Source organism: Pseudorca crassidens, chromosome 20 (assembly GCF_039906515.1).
Source record: "Pseudorca crassidens isolate mPseCra1 chromosome 20, mPseCra1.hap1, whole genome shotgun sequence".
NCBI lineage: Eukaryota > Metazoa > Chordata > Mammalia > Artiodactyla > Delphinidae > Pseudorca > Pseudorca crassidens.
This window is the reverse complement of record NC_090315.1, coordinates 25,676,873-25,691,621: the sequence shown is the minus strand read 5'-3', so window position 1 is coordinate 25,691,621 and position 14,749 is coordinate 25,676,873. Positions and strand designations below refer to the sequence as shown.

At 35.3% G+C, this 14,749-nt stretch overlaps 1 protein-coding gene across 1 annotated transcript in view; it reads left to right on the top strand.

Moving 5' to 3' along the window:
• SHCBP1 (SHC binding and spindle associated 1) overlaps positions 1-13,802 on the top strand; it is a 37,868-nt gene extending 24,066 nt beyond the window's left edge. The window contains exons 11-13 of the mRNA XM_067718299.1: positions 10,468-10,554; positions 10,922-11,063; positions 12,623-13,802. Of these exons, the coding sequence (XP_067574400.1) occupies positions 10,468-10,554; positions 10,922-11,063; positions 12,623-12,948 (555 nt within the window). The 3' untranslated portion in view covers positions 12,949-13,802. The remainder of the gene's footprint in view (positions 1-10,467; positions 10,555-10,921; positions 11,064-12,622) is intronic.
• The last annotated feature ends 947 nt before the right edge of the window (positions 13,803-14,749 follow it).

Here is a 14,749-nt window from a genome sequence, read left to right as displayed (position 1 = left end):
ATTTTGGATATTAACCCCTTATCTGATATATTGTTAGCAAATATCTTCTCCCATTCAGTAGGCAGCCTTTTTGTTTTCTTGATAATTTCCTTTGCTATGCAAAAGCTTTTTAGTTTGATGTAGTCCCATTTCTTTATTTTTGCTTTTGTTTCCCTTGCCTTAGGAGACATATCTAAAAAATATTGCTCAGACCAATGTAAAAGAGGGCACTGGCATTGTTTTCTTCCAGAAGTAGTCTAGTTTGATTCTTTTGTGTGTAGCTGTCCAGTTTTCCCAACACCATCTGTTAAAGAGGCTATCTTTTCTCCATTGTATATTCTTGCCTCTTTTACTGTAGATTAATTGTTCAGATGGTGGGGTTCATTTATGGTCTCTCTATTTGTACCATTGATCTATGTGTCTGTTGTGCCAGTACCATACTGTTTTGATTACTGTAGCTTTGTAGTATAGTTTGAGGTCAGGGAGCTTGTTTTGTTGTTCTTTCTCAAGATTGTTTTGGCTATTTGGGGTCCTTTGTTTTTCCATACAAATTTTAGAATTATTCTAGTTCTGTGGAAAACGCCATTGGTATTTTGATAGGAATTGCTTTGAATCTGTAAAGTGCCTTGAGTAGTATGATCATTTAAAAAGTATTCTTCCAATCCATGAGCACAGTATATCTTTCCATCTGTTTGTGTCATCTTCAATTTCTTTTATCAGTTTTTTAAGTTTTCTAAGTATAGGTCTTTTGTTTTGTTTTTTTTTTGGCTGCACTATGCATCATGCAGGATCTTAGTTCCCTGACCAGGGATTGAATCCATGCCCCCTGCAGTGGAAGCGTAGAGTCTTGACCACTGGACCACCAGGGAAGTCCCATAAATATAGGTCTTTTACCTCCTTAGTTAGATTTATTCCTAGGTGTTCTTTTTGATGTGATTGTAAATGGGATAGTTTTCTTAATTTCTCTTTCTGATAGTTGTTAATGTATGGAAATGTAACAGATTTCTGTATGTTAATTTTGTATCCTGCAATTTTACCAAATTCATTGATGAGTTCTAGTAGTTTTTCGGTGGCATCTTTAGGGTTTTCTATGGATAGTATCATGTCATCTGAAAACAGTGATGGTTTTACTTCTTCTTTTCCAATTTGGATTTCTTTTATTTCCTGTTTGATTGCTTGGGCTAAGACTTTCAATACTACGATGAATAAAAATGGCAAGAGTGGGCATCCTAGTCATGTTTTCCTGATCTTAGAGAAAATGCTTTCAGCTTTTCACCACTGAGTATGGTGTTAGCTGTGGGCTTGCCATATATGTCATTCATTATATTAAGGTATATTCCACCAATGGACACTTTGTTGAGAGTTTTTATCATAAATGGATATTGAATTTTGTCCACAGTTTTCTCTGCATCAACTGAGATGATCAAATGATTTTTTATTCTTTCATTTGTTAATGTGTTGTATCATGTTGATTAATTTCTGGATATTGAGCCATCCTTGTATCCCTGAGATTAATCCCACTTAATCATGGTGTATGATCCTTTTAATGTATCATTGGATTCTGTTTGCTAATATTTTTTTGAGGATTTTTGCATCTATGACTGTCAAGAATATTGGCCTGTAATTTTTTTTGTTTTTTTGTGGTATCTTTTTCTGATTCTGATATCAAGGTGATGCTGGCCTCATAGAATGAGTTTCTGAGTGTGCCTCTTCAATTTTTTGGGATAGTTTAGGAAGGATAGGTGTTAACTCTTCTTTAAATGTTTGGTAGAATTCACCTGTGAAGCTGTCTGGTCCTGGACTTTCGTTTGTTGGGAGCTCTTTTATTACTGATTTAATTTCATTACTGGTAATTGATCTATTCGTATTTTCTGTTTATTCCTGTTTTGGTCTTGGGAGACTGTACATTTCTAGGGATTTATCCATTTTTTCTAGGTTGTCTATCTTATTGCCATATAATTGTTCCTTGTAGTCTTATGTGGTCCTTTGTATTTCTGTGGTGTCAGTTGTAACTTGTCCTCTTTCATTTCTGATTTTATTTGGGCTTTCTTTTTTCTTTGTGAGTCTGGCTAAAGGTTCCTCAATTTTGTTTATCTTTTCAACGAACTAGCTCTTAATTACATTGATCTTTTCTATTGCATTTTAGTCTCTATTTCATTTATTTGTGCTCTGATCTTTATTATTTATTTCCTTGTCCTAACTTTGAATTTTGTTTTTTTTTCTAGTTCCTTTAGGTTTAAGGTTATTGTTTATTTCAGATTTTTTCTTGTTTTCTGAGGTAGGTTTGTATCACTATAAACTTCCCTCTTGGAATTGTTTTTGCTGCATCCCATAGATTTTGGATTATTGTGTTTCTATTTTCATCTGTCTCCAGGTATTTTTTTATTTCTTTGATTTCTTCAGTGACTCATTGTTTAGTAGCATTGTTTAGCCTCTACATGTTTGTGTTTTTTGCATTTTTTTTCTTGTAGTTGATTTCTAGTCTCATACCATTGTGATCAGAGAAGATGCTTGAAAGGATTTCAGTCTTCTAAATTTTTGAGATTTGTTTTGTGGCCTGTAGAATTGTCCATGTGCAGTTGAAAAGAATGTGTTTTCTGCTGCTTTTGGATGGAATGTTCTCTATGTATTTATTAAGTTCATCTGACCAGTGTTTCCTTATTGATTTTCTGTCTGGATGATGTATCCATTGATGGGGTGTTAAGTACCCTACTATTATTGTGTTACTGTCAATTTCTTACTTTAAATTCTCCAAATGTGTCAGTGCTTACAATTGAAATATCTCCTTGTTGAATCTATCCCTTTATCTTTATATAATGTCCTTTGTTGTCTCTTGTTACAGTTTTTGTTTTAAAGTCTATTTTGTCTGATATAAGTATTGCTATCCCAGCTTTCTTTTCATTTACATTTGCATGGAGTACCTTTTTTCATTCCCTCACTTTCAGTCTGTGTGTCTTTAGATCTGAAGTGAGTTTCTTATAGGCAGTATATATACGGGTCTTGCTTTTGTATCCATTCAACCACTCTATGTCTTTTAATTGGAATGTTTAGTCCATTTACATTTAAAGTAGTTATTGATAGATATGTACTTATTGTGATTTTGTTAGTTGTTTGGGGGTTGTTTTTGCAGTTCTTTATTGTTCCTTTCTTTTCTTTTGGTCTCTTCCCTTGTGATTTGATGACTATCTTTAGTGTTATGTTTGGATTCCTTTCTCTTTTTTTTGTGTGTATCTATTATAGATTTTTGATTTGTGGTTATCATGAGATTTACATATAGCAATCTTTATGTATATGTGATTATTTTAAGTTGCTGGTCTCCGAATTTCAAACACATTTTAACAACCCTGCAGTTTTACTCCCCTCCCCCTACAGTTACTGTTTTTTTGACATCATATTTTACATCTTTTTGTTTTGTATATCCCTTAACTACTTATTGTAGATATAGATGATTTTACTGTTTTTTTCTTTTAATCTTCCTACTAGCTTTGTACATGGTTGATTTACTACCTTTACTGTATAATTGTCTTTATCAATGAGCTTCTTCTTTTCATAATTTTCATGTTTCTAGTTGTGGCCTTTTCTTTTTTGCTTAGAGAATTCCCTTTGACATTTCTTGCAAAACTGGCTTGGTGGTGCTGAATGCTTTTAGCTTTTGCTGTCTATAAACTTTTTGATCTCTCCATCAAATCTGAATGAAAGCCTTGCCAGATAAAGTATTCTTTTTTTTTTTTCCAACATATTGTATAATTCATTTTATGTGAAATGTCCAGGACAGCCACATCTATATGGATAGAAAGTAGAGTAGTGATTGCCTAGGGCTGGGAGTAAGGTGGGGAAGAGGGGATTGGGGTAATAACTGAAGGATACAGGGTCTCTTTGTAAGGTGATGAAAATGTTTTAACATTGACTGTGGTAATGGTTACACAACTCTGAATATACTAAAAACCATTGAATGGTACATTAAACTTAAGTGGGTGAATTGCATGGTATGTGAGTTGTATCTCAGTAAGAAGGGAATGATGTAACCAGGATGGTGGGAAGCATCCTTTGGGCTCCAGCTTTCTCCTTGACCCTCTCTATCCTCACTGTCCCTACAGGGTGTCTTCCTTCCCACCACGTTCCAGTCCAGGAGTGTCTTGATCTGTCCCTGGCCATCCCTGTTGCCTTTCTCTTCTTTTGGATGGACCATGAAGTATGCTAGCCTTTCATTAGCTGGTGTCTGATATCAGGATTTCTTCTTTTTTGATTATTGAAGTATAGTTGATATATGATATCTTGTTAGTTTCAGCTATACAGCAAAATGATTCATTTTTATATCTGTATATTTTTTCAGATTATTTTGCACAGGTGGAGTATTCTTGATTTTAGGTTTTTCCCTTTTATCACTTTAAATATATTGTACCCTTTGGCTTTCAGAGTTTCTGCTGAAAAGTCAGCTGATAGCCTTATGGAAGTTCCCTTGTACATAAGTTTATGCTTTTCCCTTGCTGTTTTTAATATTCTCTTTATATTTAATTTTTGCCATTTTAATTATAATGTGTCTTGATATGGTCCCTCTTTGGTTTGATCCTATTTGGGACTCTCTCTGCTTCCTGGACCTGGATTTCTGTTTCCCAGGTTAGGGAAATTTTCAGCTTTTATGTCTTCAAGTATGTTCTCTACGCCTTTCTCTCTTTGTTCTCCTTCTGGGATTCTTATAACGTGAATGTTGTCCCACAGGCCACTTAAACTGTCCTCATTTCTTTTTATTCTTTTTCTGTGTTCAGCTTCAGTGATTTCTACCTCTCTGTCTTTCAGCTAGCTGATTTGTTACTCTGTATCATTTAATCTACTATTGATTTCTTCTAGTGTATTTTTCATTTCAGTTATTGTATTTCATCTCTGTTTGGTTCTTCTTTATATTTTCTAAGTCTTTGTTAAACTTCTCTTTATGCTCATCCAGGTTTCTCCAGAGTTCTTTGATCATCTTTTGAGCATTACCTTGAACTCTTTATCAGGTGGATTGTCTATCGCCACTTCACTTAGTTCTTGTGGGATTTTTATCTTGTTCCTTCTCTTGGAACATGATCCTCTGTCACCTCATTTTGCCTAATTCCTGTTTGTGGGTTGCCTACCCTGGGGATATAGGTCTTGACTGTACTGGGTCTCTGCCCCTCCTGTATCTGTCTCATTGCAGTTCCTTCTTTATAACTTTAATTGTGGGAAATATTTTCTGCTAGTCATCAGGTTGTTCTCATTGATAGTCACTCTGGTAAATAGTTTAATTTTGGTGTGCCTGTTGGGGGAGGTTCTCAGGGTCTTCCTACTTTGCCATATTTGCCACCGGTATAAGGTTAACTGTAGGTTTTTTGTAAATATTCTTTATCAAACTAAGGAAGTTCTCCTTTATTTCTGTTTTCTGAGAATTTTTATAATAAATTTGTTTTGGCTTTTGTCAGATGCTTTTTTCCTGCATCAATTTTTGGTGGATTACAAGTGATTGATTTTCAAATTTTGAACCATCCTTGCATCCCTGGAATAAGCCTCACTTGGTCATAGTATATAATTCTTTATATATTGCTGAATTGTATTTGCTAATATTTTCTTAGGAATTTATATGTCTATATTCATGAGAGATATTGGTCTGAAGTTTTCCTTATTTGTACTGTCTTTGTCTGGTTTTGTTATCAGAGTAATGCTAGCTTCATGAAATGAATTTGAAAGTATTCCCTCTTCTGTTTTCTGGAAGTGATTGTATAGAATTGGTGTTAATTCTTCTTTAAGCGTTTGGTAGATTTCTCCAGTGAAATCATCTGGGCCTGGAGATTTCTTTTTTGGGAGTTTAAAAATTATGGATTAAATTTCCTTAATAATTATAGGGCTATTCAATGACCTATTTCATGTTGGGTGAATTAATGGATGCACTCATAGGGTATAGAGCCCTTGTGACCAGGACCCAGTCAGTGGTGAAGGGCTTTCCTATTTGACAGTGATGGCAGCGGGCTCCTGGCACACCTGCTACATGCACCATGTTGCATGCAGGGATGTTGCTTGCACACCCCGCCCCCATCCTCTTAGGCCTCACACCAGCCTGGGGATTCAGGTGGACCATTTCTTCTTCTAAGTTGTCAAATGTATAGAGCTGTTTGTGGTGTTCCCTGATTCTTTAGATGTTTGCAGGGCCTGTGGTGATATCCCCTGTTTCATTCTTGATATTAGTAGTTTGTGTAGTCTCTCTCTCTCTTTTTTTTTTCTTTCTTTTTTCTTTGCGAATCTTGCTGAAGGTTTGTCAGTTTCATTGAAGTGTTTTCAAAGTGCCAACTCTGTTTCATTGATTTTCACTATTCTGTTTTCAATTTTATTTATTTTTGCTCTTGTCTTTATTATTTCCTTCCTTCTGTTTACACTGGGTTTATTTTGCTCTTTCTCTAGGTTCTTTGGGTGAGAGCTTAGATTGTTGATTTGAGACTTTTCTCTTTTCGAATGTATGCTTTAAATGCTATAAATTTCCCTCTTGGCACTGATTTAGCAAATTTTGATAGGTTGTATTTTCATTTTTGACCCATGCAGTATTTAGAAGTGTGCTATTTTGCTTCCAAGTATTTGGAGTTTTACTATTATCTTTTGTTGTTGATTTCTAGTTTGATTCCATTGTGGTCAAAAAACACACTGTATGACTTCAGTTTTTAAAATTTTGTTGAGGTTTGTTTTGATGGCACAGGATATGGTCTGTCTTGGTATATGTTCCATAGGCCCTTGAAAGGAAATGTGTATTTTGCTGTTATTGAGTATAAATGTCAACTAGATCGGGTTGGTTGATAATGTTTTTGAGTTCTTCTATATTCTTTCTGATTTTCTGTCTAGTTGTTTCAATTTTTGAGAGATGGATTGTTAAAGTCTCTTACTATAATTTAGGATTTGTCTTTCTCCTTTCAGTCCTATTAGTTTTTGCTACACATATTTTGTAGTTCTGTTATTTGGTGCATATCCATTTGGTATTGCTTTTTTTTTTTTTGGTGAACCAACCTATTTATCATTATATAATGTTACTGTCTATCTTTGGTAATTTTTTTTGCTTTGAATTCTACTTTATCTGATATTAATAGAGCCACACTTGCTTTCTTTTGATTAAAGTTTGCACGGTATATCTATTTTTTTTCAAGATTTTTTTGATGTGGATCATTTTTTAAGTCCTTATCGAATTTGTTACAATATTGCTTCTATTTTATGTTTTGGTTTTTTGGCCGCGAGGCATGTGGAATCTTAGCTCCCTGACCAGGGATCGAACCCACACCCCCTGCATTGGAAGGTGAAGTCTTACCCACTGGACCAGCAGGAAAGTCCCTGCATGGTATATCTTTTTCCATACTTTTATTTTCATCCTGTCTTTATTGTTCTGTTTGAAGTGAATTGTAGACAGCACATAGTTGGATCTTGTTTTTTTAATCCACTTTCCCAGTCTTTGTCATTTAATTGTTGTATTTAGACCACTTACATTTAGTGTAATTATTGTTGTTAAGTCTTTATTCTGCCATTTTATTTTTTGTTTTCTATTCTGTTTTTCATTTTAATTTTTTTGCCATCCTGTAGGTTACCTGAACATTTTTAGAATTCCATTTGTTTTTGAGTGTATCTCTTTGTATAGTTTTTTAAGTGGTTGCTCTAGGTATTGCATTATATGTATAACTTACCACAGTTTACTGATGTTATCTCACCAGTTTGAGTGAACTGCTAATGTCTCTTTACCATCCCCTGTCTGTAATATAATTATCTTCAACATTTCCTTTTCAAACTTCTAGACACATTAGACCACATTAGACAGTGTTATGTTTAATTATGATGTATCTTGAAATGGATTTCTTTGAGCTTATCCCATTTGGGGTTTTCTCAGCTTCTTGAGTCTGTAGGCTTACTGTCTCTTGCCAAATTTGGGAATTTTTAGCTATTTCTTCTTTGAATTTTTTTTTAGCTTCACACATCCTCTCTTCTTCTAGGACTCTGATGACACAAATTTTGGATCTTTTGTTATTGTCCCATAGGTCCCTGAGGTTCGGTTCACTTTTCTTTTTCAGACTGTTTTCTCTCTGTTGTTCAGACTGGATAATTTCTATTGTTCTGTCTTCTGTTTCACTAATTCTTTCCTCTGTTCTTACCTTTCTGCTGTTGTGCCCATCCACTGAACTTTTTATTTCAGTTATGGTATTTCTCAGTTCTGAAATTTCCATTTGGTTCTTTTATCTTCTATTTCTTTGATGAGACTTTCTATTTTCTTGTTCAGCCTGCTATTGATATTTTTCATTTAAGTATATTCATAATTGCTCATTAAAGCAATTGGCTGCCTTAAAATCCTTGTTAGCTAATTCCATCATCTCTGACATCTTGGTTTTGGTTTTTACTGATTATCTTACTGAGTTTGACATCTTCTTGGCACTTGGCATGGAAGTGATTTTCCACTGAAACCTGGACGTTTTATATTATACTATGAGAATCTGCATCTTCTGTTTTAGCTGAGTTTCTCTTACCCTTGTTACTGCCAGGTGGAGGTAGAAGTCCAAGTTCCCCATTTGGCCTCCATTGACATCCAAGTTGAGTGGGGAAGCTCCTTCTTACTCCTGGGTGGGGGTGAGAATTCCAGCTTCTTACTGACTCCACTGATGCTCTGGCACATGGCAGTGGTCTTGTTACTACCGGCAATGGTGAAAGTGTTACACCCTCCACTGGGCCTGCTCTGACACCACTCCAGTAGGGAAGGGGTGTGGCACCTTGTTATTATCAGTTGGAGATACAAGTGCAGGTCCCATATGTAGTCTCCACAAGTGGGAGGGCCTTGTTACTAGCTTGTGAGGATGAAAATCCTTGGCCTTAACTGAAAATCCCAGTGTGGGTGTGGGGGTGCCTAGTCATAGCCTCAAGAGGGTGGAAGTCTAGGCTCCCCTTGGCACTTGCCAGCATGGGTGGGGGTTGGCCAGTTTTTTTCCTGTGGTGTTTGGATAGAATAGAGTTGTTACTGTTTCAAAGTTTTCTGGGCTTGCCTGGTCCTTTGGCTAAAGAGAGCAGGCTTTTAGGGAGGCATTTCTGGTCTGTTTGGCACTTATGGATTGCCAGCTTCTTTAGCTTCATGTCTGGGAATATAAGGCAAAAAGAATACCCAGGAAATGCACCAATGTGTTGGTGTCATTCCTCAGGTGTTGAGGTGTCTAGCTGGTCTGCCTTTATCAATCATCTTATGTTTGTTGTATATATGATGTCCATGGTTTTTACTTGTACCATTATCTTAGAAGTGGCAGCCTCTTTAGTTTCTTTTTAGTTACTGAATATCTGTTCAGCTTCATAGCATACTTCGAACATGATTGTCCCATTTACTAAGTGGCTGTGGCTTAAATTATTCTTCTCTTTTTTACATGATTCCTGATAATTTGATATTTAATTTTAACTATTTCGTTGTGTATGTATTTTTAATGTTATTGCCCCTAAATCTTTTTTTGTATATAGCTATAAACTGAAAATCTTAGCCAAAGGCCCATTTCCCAGATCTTTTGACCACTCTACAGAGAGTTAGGTTTGTGTGTAGTGACCATCCCACTACATAAACCCATCCCACTACTAAAACGTAATCCCTAAAGGGGAAAGTAATAATAAATGTTTTCTCATGGCACACTCCTATTCCTAGGAAAACAGCTTAACATACATGCAATAGATGTGTCATAAATGGTTAATAGCATCTAAGATATTGTGTATGAAATTATTCCAAAAATGAATTTTTAAATAATCATAGAGGTTTGAGCCGAACCATTTTTACTTACTAAAGTGCCTAGCATGGCATCAGGAAATCATTCCTATTATTGTTAATTTTTTTGTTGGTACCATGTGGTACCAAGGGACAATGTGAGAGCATTGGGCAATGCATGGATTGTTCTGGTTACTCTGTAGGTATAAACAGGACACTTGAATTGGTTACTAATTTAACATGTATGTAGTAGTGGGGACCATTAATTATTTTAATTCATGGAAGTGATTTTCAAGTTAGGTTGGGATATTTTAAAACTGGTGTGCTTTTAAAAATATAGGGCCTTATTTCTATCTACAGCTTTACTATATTTTACTAGATTTGAACACTGTTCTCCAACTAACTGAGTATTTCTGAGAGAATGATCATTTTTAATAAGTGTATCTTTCAACATAATCGTTAACTGACTTTTTTGGCAGAATCAGAAAACTGATTTGTCACAGATGAAAGAGAGTGAAATAGTAATCAAGTGTTGAAACTCTTAGCCATTGTTTTTGTGTGTGTGTGTGTGTGTGTGTGTGCGTGTGGTATTTGAAAGTAATAAATGATAGACAACTTGCTGGAAATGAAGCAAATGGAAATGTTGATTAGAAATACCTAATAAAACTTTCTATAAAATACTTTGTATTTGCACTGCATTAAAGTCTAAGAAGTGACAAACCATCTTTTATAGTCTTGCCTATTTTAAACTGATTGTCATTACCTTAAAATGTAACTTGTAGGGTGCAGGTATAGAAATATATCCCGGGAGTAAGTGCACCCTGAGTGACAATGGGATCCATCACTGCAAGGAAGGGATCCTCATTAAGGTGAGCACCTGCTGAGACACCCTCTTTCCAAAGGTCAGAATGGTTTTACCTAAGAAATAATTATGTTTTATTAAATTCCCATGTTGTTCCTGTTGTTTTCTGGTTTTGAAAAGCATAAACAGTATGTAAATTTTAATAATATCAATAGTTGGTGGTTGAAAGTCTCTTGTGAGAATACTTTGTTATCTATAGATCTGCAGAAATGACAAAGGAATGCTGTGTCACTCAGAGCTCAGATTGTGCTACCACGTATTAATAAGCATAGCTTTCTATTTTATTTTTAGAATAGCCTGAAAAAAGTGAGATTTCTAAAGCAGGCAGTGTTGAATGTGACAGTTCCTTAAAATATTTGTTTTCAATGTCACAGGACTTCTTAGATGAACATTATGACATTCCCAAAATAACCATGGTGAATAATGTCATACATAATAATGAAGGTTATGGTGTTGTCTTGGTGAAACCTACAATTTTCTCTGACCTGCAAGAAAATGCCCAAGATGAAACTGAAGGTATGGTATATTTAGTAATTTTCAAAATAAAAACCAGACCTAATTTATTGTATTTCAGCATTAAACTCTGATTAAAGATCTTAATCTTCTTCTCCTCTTTAAAAAAGATAACTAGCATATGCTTAGGCATGGAGATAGAGAAACTCGATAAAGCTATAACATTATGGAATCTTGGAGTGAAAGAAACTTTCAAGGTCAACTAGTCAGCTGGTCAAAGCCTTTGATGTGTGGTTTCTGTGGTCCTGCAGTTCCCTTCTTACCATGCTTGGCTTTCTGTAAATTTATAGAATAAGGATGAGCATATGATAGCAATGGTGGTTCCTGCTGGCATTTGTTAAGGATGGAGGCAGAAAGATGAATGTGCCAGGTTGAAGGCTGCATTTTACTGGAGGGGATAATGGAGTTCACCTCTAGTTTTTATTTGTAAAAGTAAATACCTCCCTGTCAGCTGTCTTTCTTGGCAGCAAAGCTGATCTAACACAGTGGGAATTTTATGAATTTCAAGCCATGACCCAGATTACTATGAAATCTCAGTCATGGAGAAGGATTGTGCATTGGCATAGGTGAGGAAAGTTTAAAGGATGATGAGTAGTCCTTGTCATCCTTCAGGATCCACTCCAGCTATCTGGTAGTTCTTTTTCTCCTCACAGTTCTGTAGGTCAGAAGTTATGGTGAGCTTGGCTGGGTTATCTGCTTAGGGTCTCACAGGGTGAAGGAGGTATCAGCTGGGCGGGGCCCTTATCTGAAAGCTCTGGGGCGAGAATCTGCTTCCAAATTCCTTTATGTTGTCGGCAGAATCAATTTCCTTGAGGTCATAAGACAGAGGTCTCTACTTTTTTTGTTGGCTGTTGGCTGAGGATTGCTTTCAGCTTGTAGGGACCACTCTTGGGTCCTTGCCCCATAACCCCCTCCATTTCAGTAATAGAAGACCTCCCTCAAAGCAGATCTCTCCTGCTTCAAATCTTTTTCATGCTCTGAATCTCTTTATGCTTTTCTCTTCTTCATCCAGCCAGGGAAAACATTGCTATTAAAGGGTTCATATGATTAGATTACGTATACCTGAGTTATCAACTGATTAGTAACCTTAATTACATCTGCAAGGTCCTTTTGCCATTTAACAGTTATGAAAGTAACACCAAGTGGCAGATGGCCCTGCATCACGGGGCCATCTAGAATTCTGCCATCACAGGCAGTCACTTATAAAGCTGCTAGATTGGGAGTTCCTTTAGGGAAAATAGCAGTTTTATTTATCTTTGCATCTAGCTTCTAATACAGGGCTTAGTAAATATCCAGGAGGGGCCTGTTGAGTAGATGAGATCTAGGATAAAAAGAGAAAATTCAAAATTGGTAATCTTGTATTAGGGTCAGGAGACCTTGAAGACTAAGACACCTGCTTGTTGAGATACTTATGGCAGAGAGTTTGTGAAGTCCAGTCAGATGACAGCTGGAATCCTTAACAGAAAAAACTTGAAAGCTCTGATAGACTGTAGAAATACATGTTTTAGTTGGGTTAGTTTGTATATTTAACTCTATTTGTTATAATTTGTTTGTTTCTTCAGGAAATGAAACATTTAAAGTTCAGACAAGTGGAGAGGCAGATGTAGCTGAAAGAGTGGATCTAGAAGAGCTGATTGAATGTGCAACTGGTAAAATGGAGCTTTACGCGAGAGCTGACGTTTCTGAGCAAGTCGAAGGCAATTGTGAAATTGTAAATGAACTAGTTGCTGCCTCCACACAAAAAGGCCAGTTGAAGAAGAAAAGGTTGAGTGAACTGGGGATCACACAAGCTGATGACAACTTAATGTCACAGGAGATGTTTGTTTCAATTGTGGGGAACCAGTTCAAGTGGAATGGGAAGGGGAGTTTTGGCACATTTCTCTTCTGACCACTGTGATGTAAATAGATAGCAAAATATTGGATTTTGCACATGCTGCACCCAAGAATCACTGCTGCTATCATACTTTGCTTCATGTCTATATTTTGTATCTGATATATTCGATTGGGTTTGAGTGAAACAGATTTATTTCTGTCTGCAGGTGTTGCACATAAAACACTCTCTTTATAAAGAAGGTCAAAAAAACATAAAATAGAAAATATTTGGAGATTTCTTATCTAGAAAGTCTTGCTTTTTCAAACACATAGTTCTCATATTAAGTCTATTAATAACTTTCTAGTATAAATACACTTTAGCACTTCAAAGAGGAGGAACAAAGGCAGGGAATGCAAGATGAGCGCACAAAAACGCAATAGGCATCAATGTGCAGTATTCTTATAGTTGTCTTTTTAATCCCAGTTATAGTGAGTCTGATATCCATGCTTTATTTGCATAATACTTGTCTTAAAAGCTTTTATGATTGGGAGGTTATCTCCCTTATCAGGCTTATTATTGAGAATCTGAGTGGGAATGCCTTTTTATGTTGAACTATGTAATCATCAAAACAGTAATAGCATAGTAGGTTTGAAACAGAAATGAAACATGTTATTCAGAGCCAATGCATACATAGAGCATTTTCACTACTGCTGAATATGAGTGATTAAAAAAAAGGTGATTTTCTTTCACCAGCAGTATTCTGATCAAATTTCTTACATAGTCAAAATGATTACCTATACAACCTGTATCAGCTCCGTGTTCTTGATATCATATTGTAAAATACAGCTTTTAAAAGTATTTATGTTTTCAAAAAGTATATGTGACATTAAAATTCCTACTGATTAAAATTATAATGATGAAATAATAAATTGAATCTTGGTATATTTTTCCAACTGCATTATGGGCCATAGTGCCTGTGTAGCATGTGTTATCCTTTGAAATACATACAATATTTTGATATCTTTTTAGTGTTTCAGAGTATTAAAATTTTTCCCCAGTCAAGTCATTTCTTAAATTTGAATAAATTATAATTTTATTTTTCAGATGCTACTAAATGTGGAAGGATTTATGTTAGATTTTTTTGTTTGACCATTGAAAGGCATTTTTCTTTTACTCTTGAAATCCTGTTGCAAAAGTAATGCTAATTAATTCTGCATCAACTTGAGCCAAATACTTATTTAAAAACCATTTATTCAACTTTAAAAAATCAAATTGGTGTTCCAATTAAATTTCCTTTTTATCTTAGATTTTAGACTTTGTATATTCTCTTGTAACTTGCTAGAGTATCAAGAGAATGACAAGTAACTAGGTAAGTTACTTATTGTTCCTTATTATAGGATGATGGTTTTTCAGATTTCATTTCTATCTTAGTTTAAATCTAATCTTACATTAATTTTTATTCAAATTATAAACTATTAGTGAATAGGCCTAGTGTATTCTTATTTAAGTCACATAGAGTACTTTTGCTTATTGGGGAGAGTTGAGCATCTCAGATGACTTAGTCCATGGAGTATAGAGAGAGCCCTGGAGGGATGTGGATTTGACAGTTGAGGTGAAAACACTGACATGGAAAAAATATTTACTTGAGTTTTAAGTATTAACGTATAGTAAAATCTGCTCTTCTGGGTCTTGTGACTTGTTTACATAGGGCTTGTCTATTACAAGATTATAAAAATATTTTATATTATCTGCTAGTACAAGTAGGCTTGTTTAAATTCACATTTCTAATCCATCTGTAGTTTGGTTTTATGTGTGATATGGTGTAGAACTCTTTTCCTCTAAATGGTTAGCAAGTTCTCTTGATATTGTCTGTTGA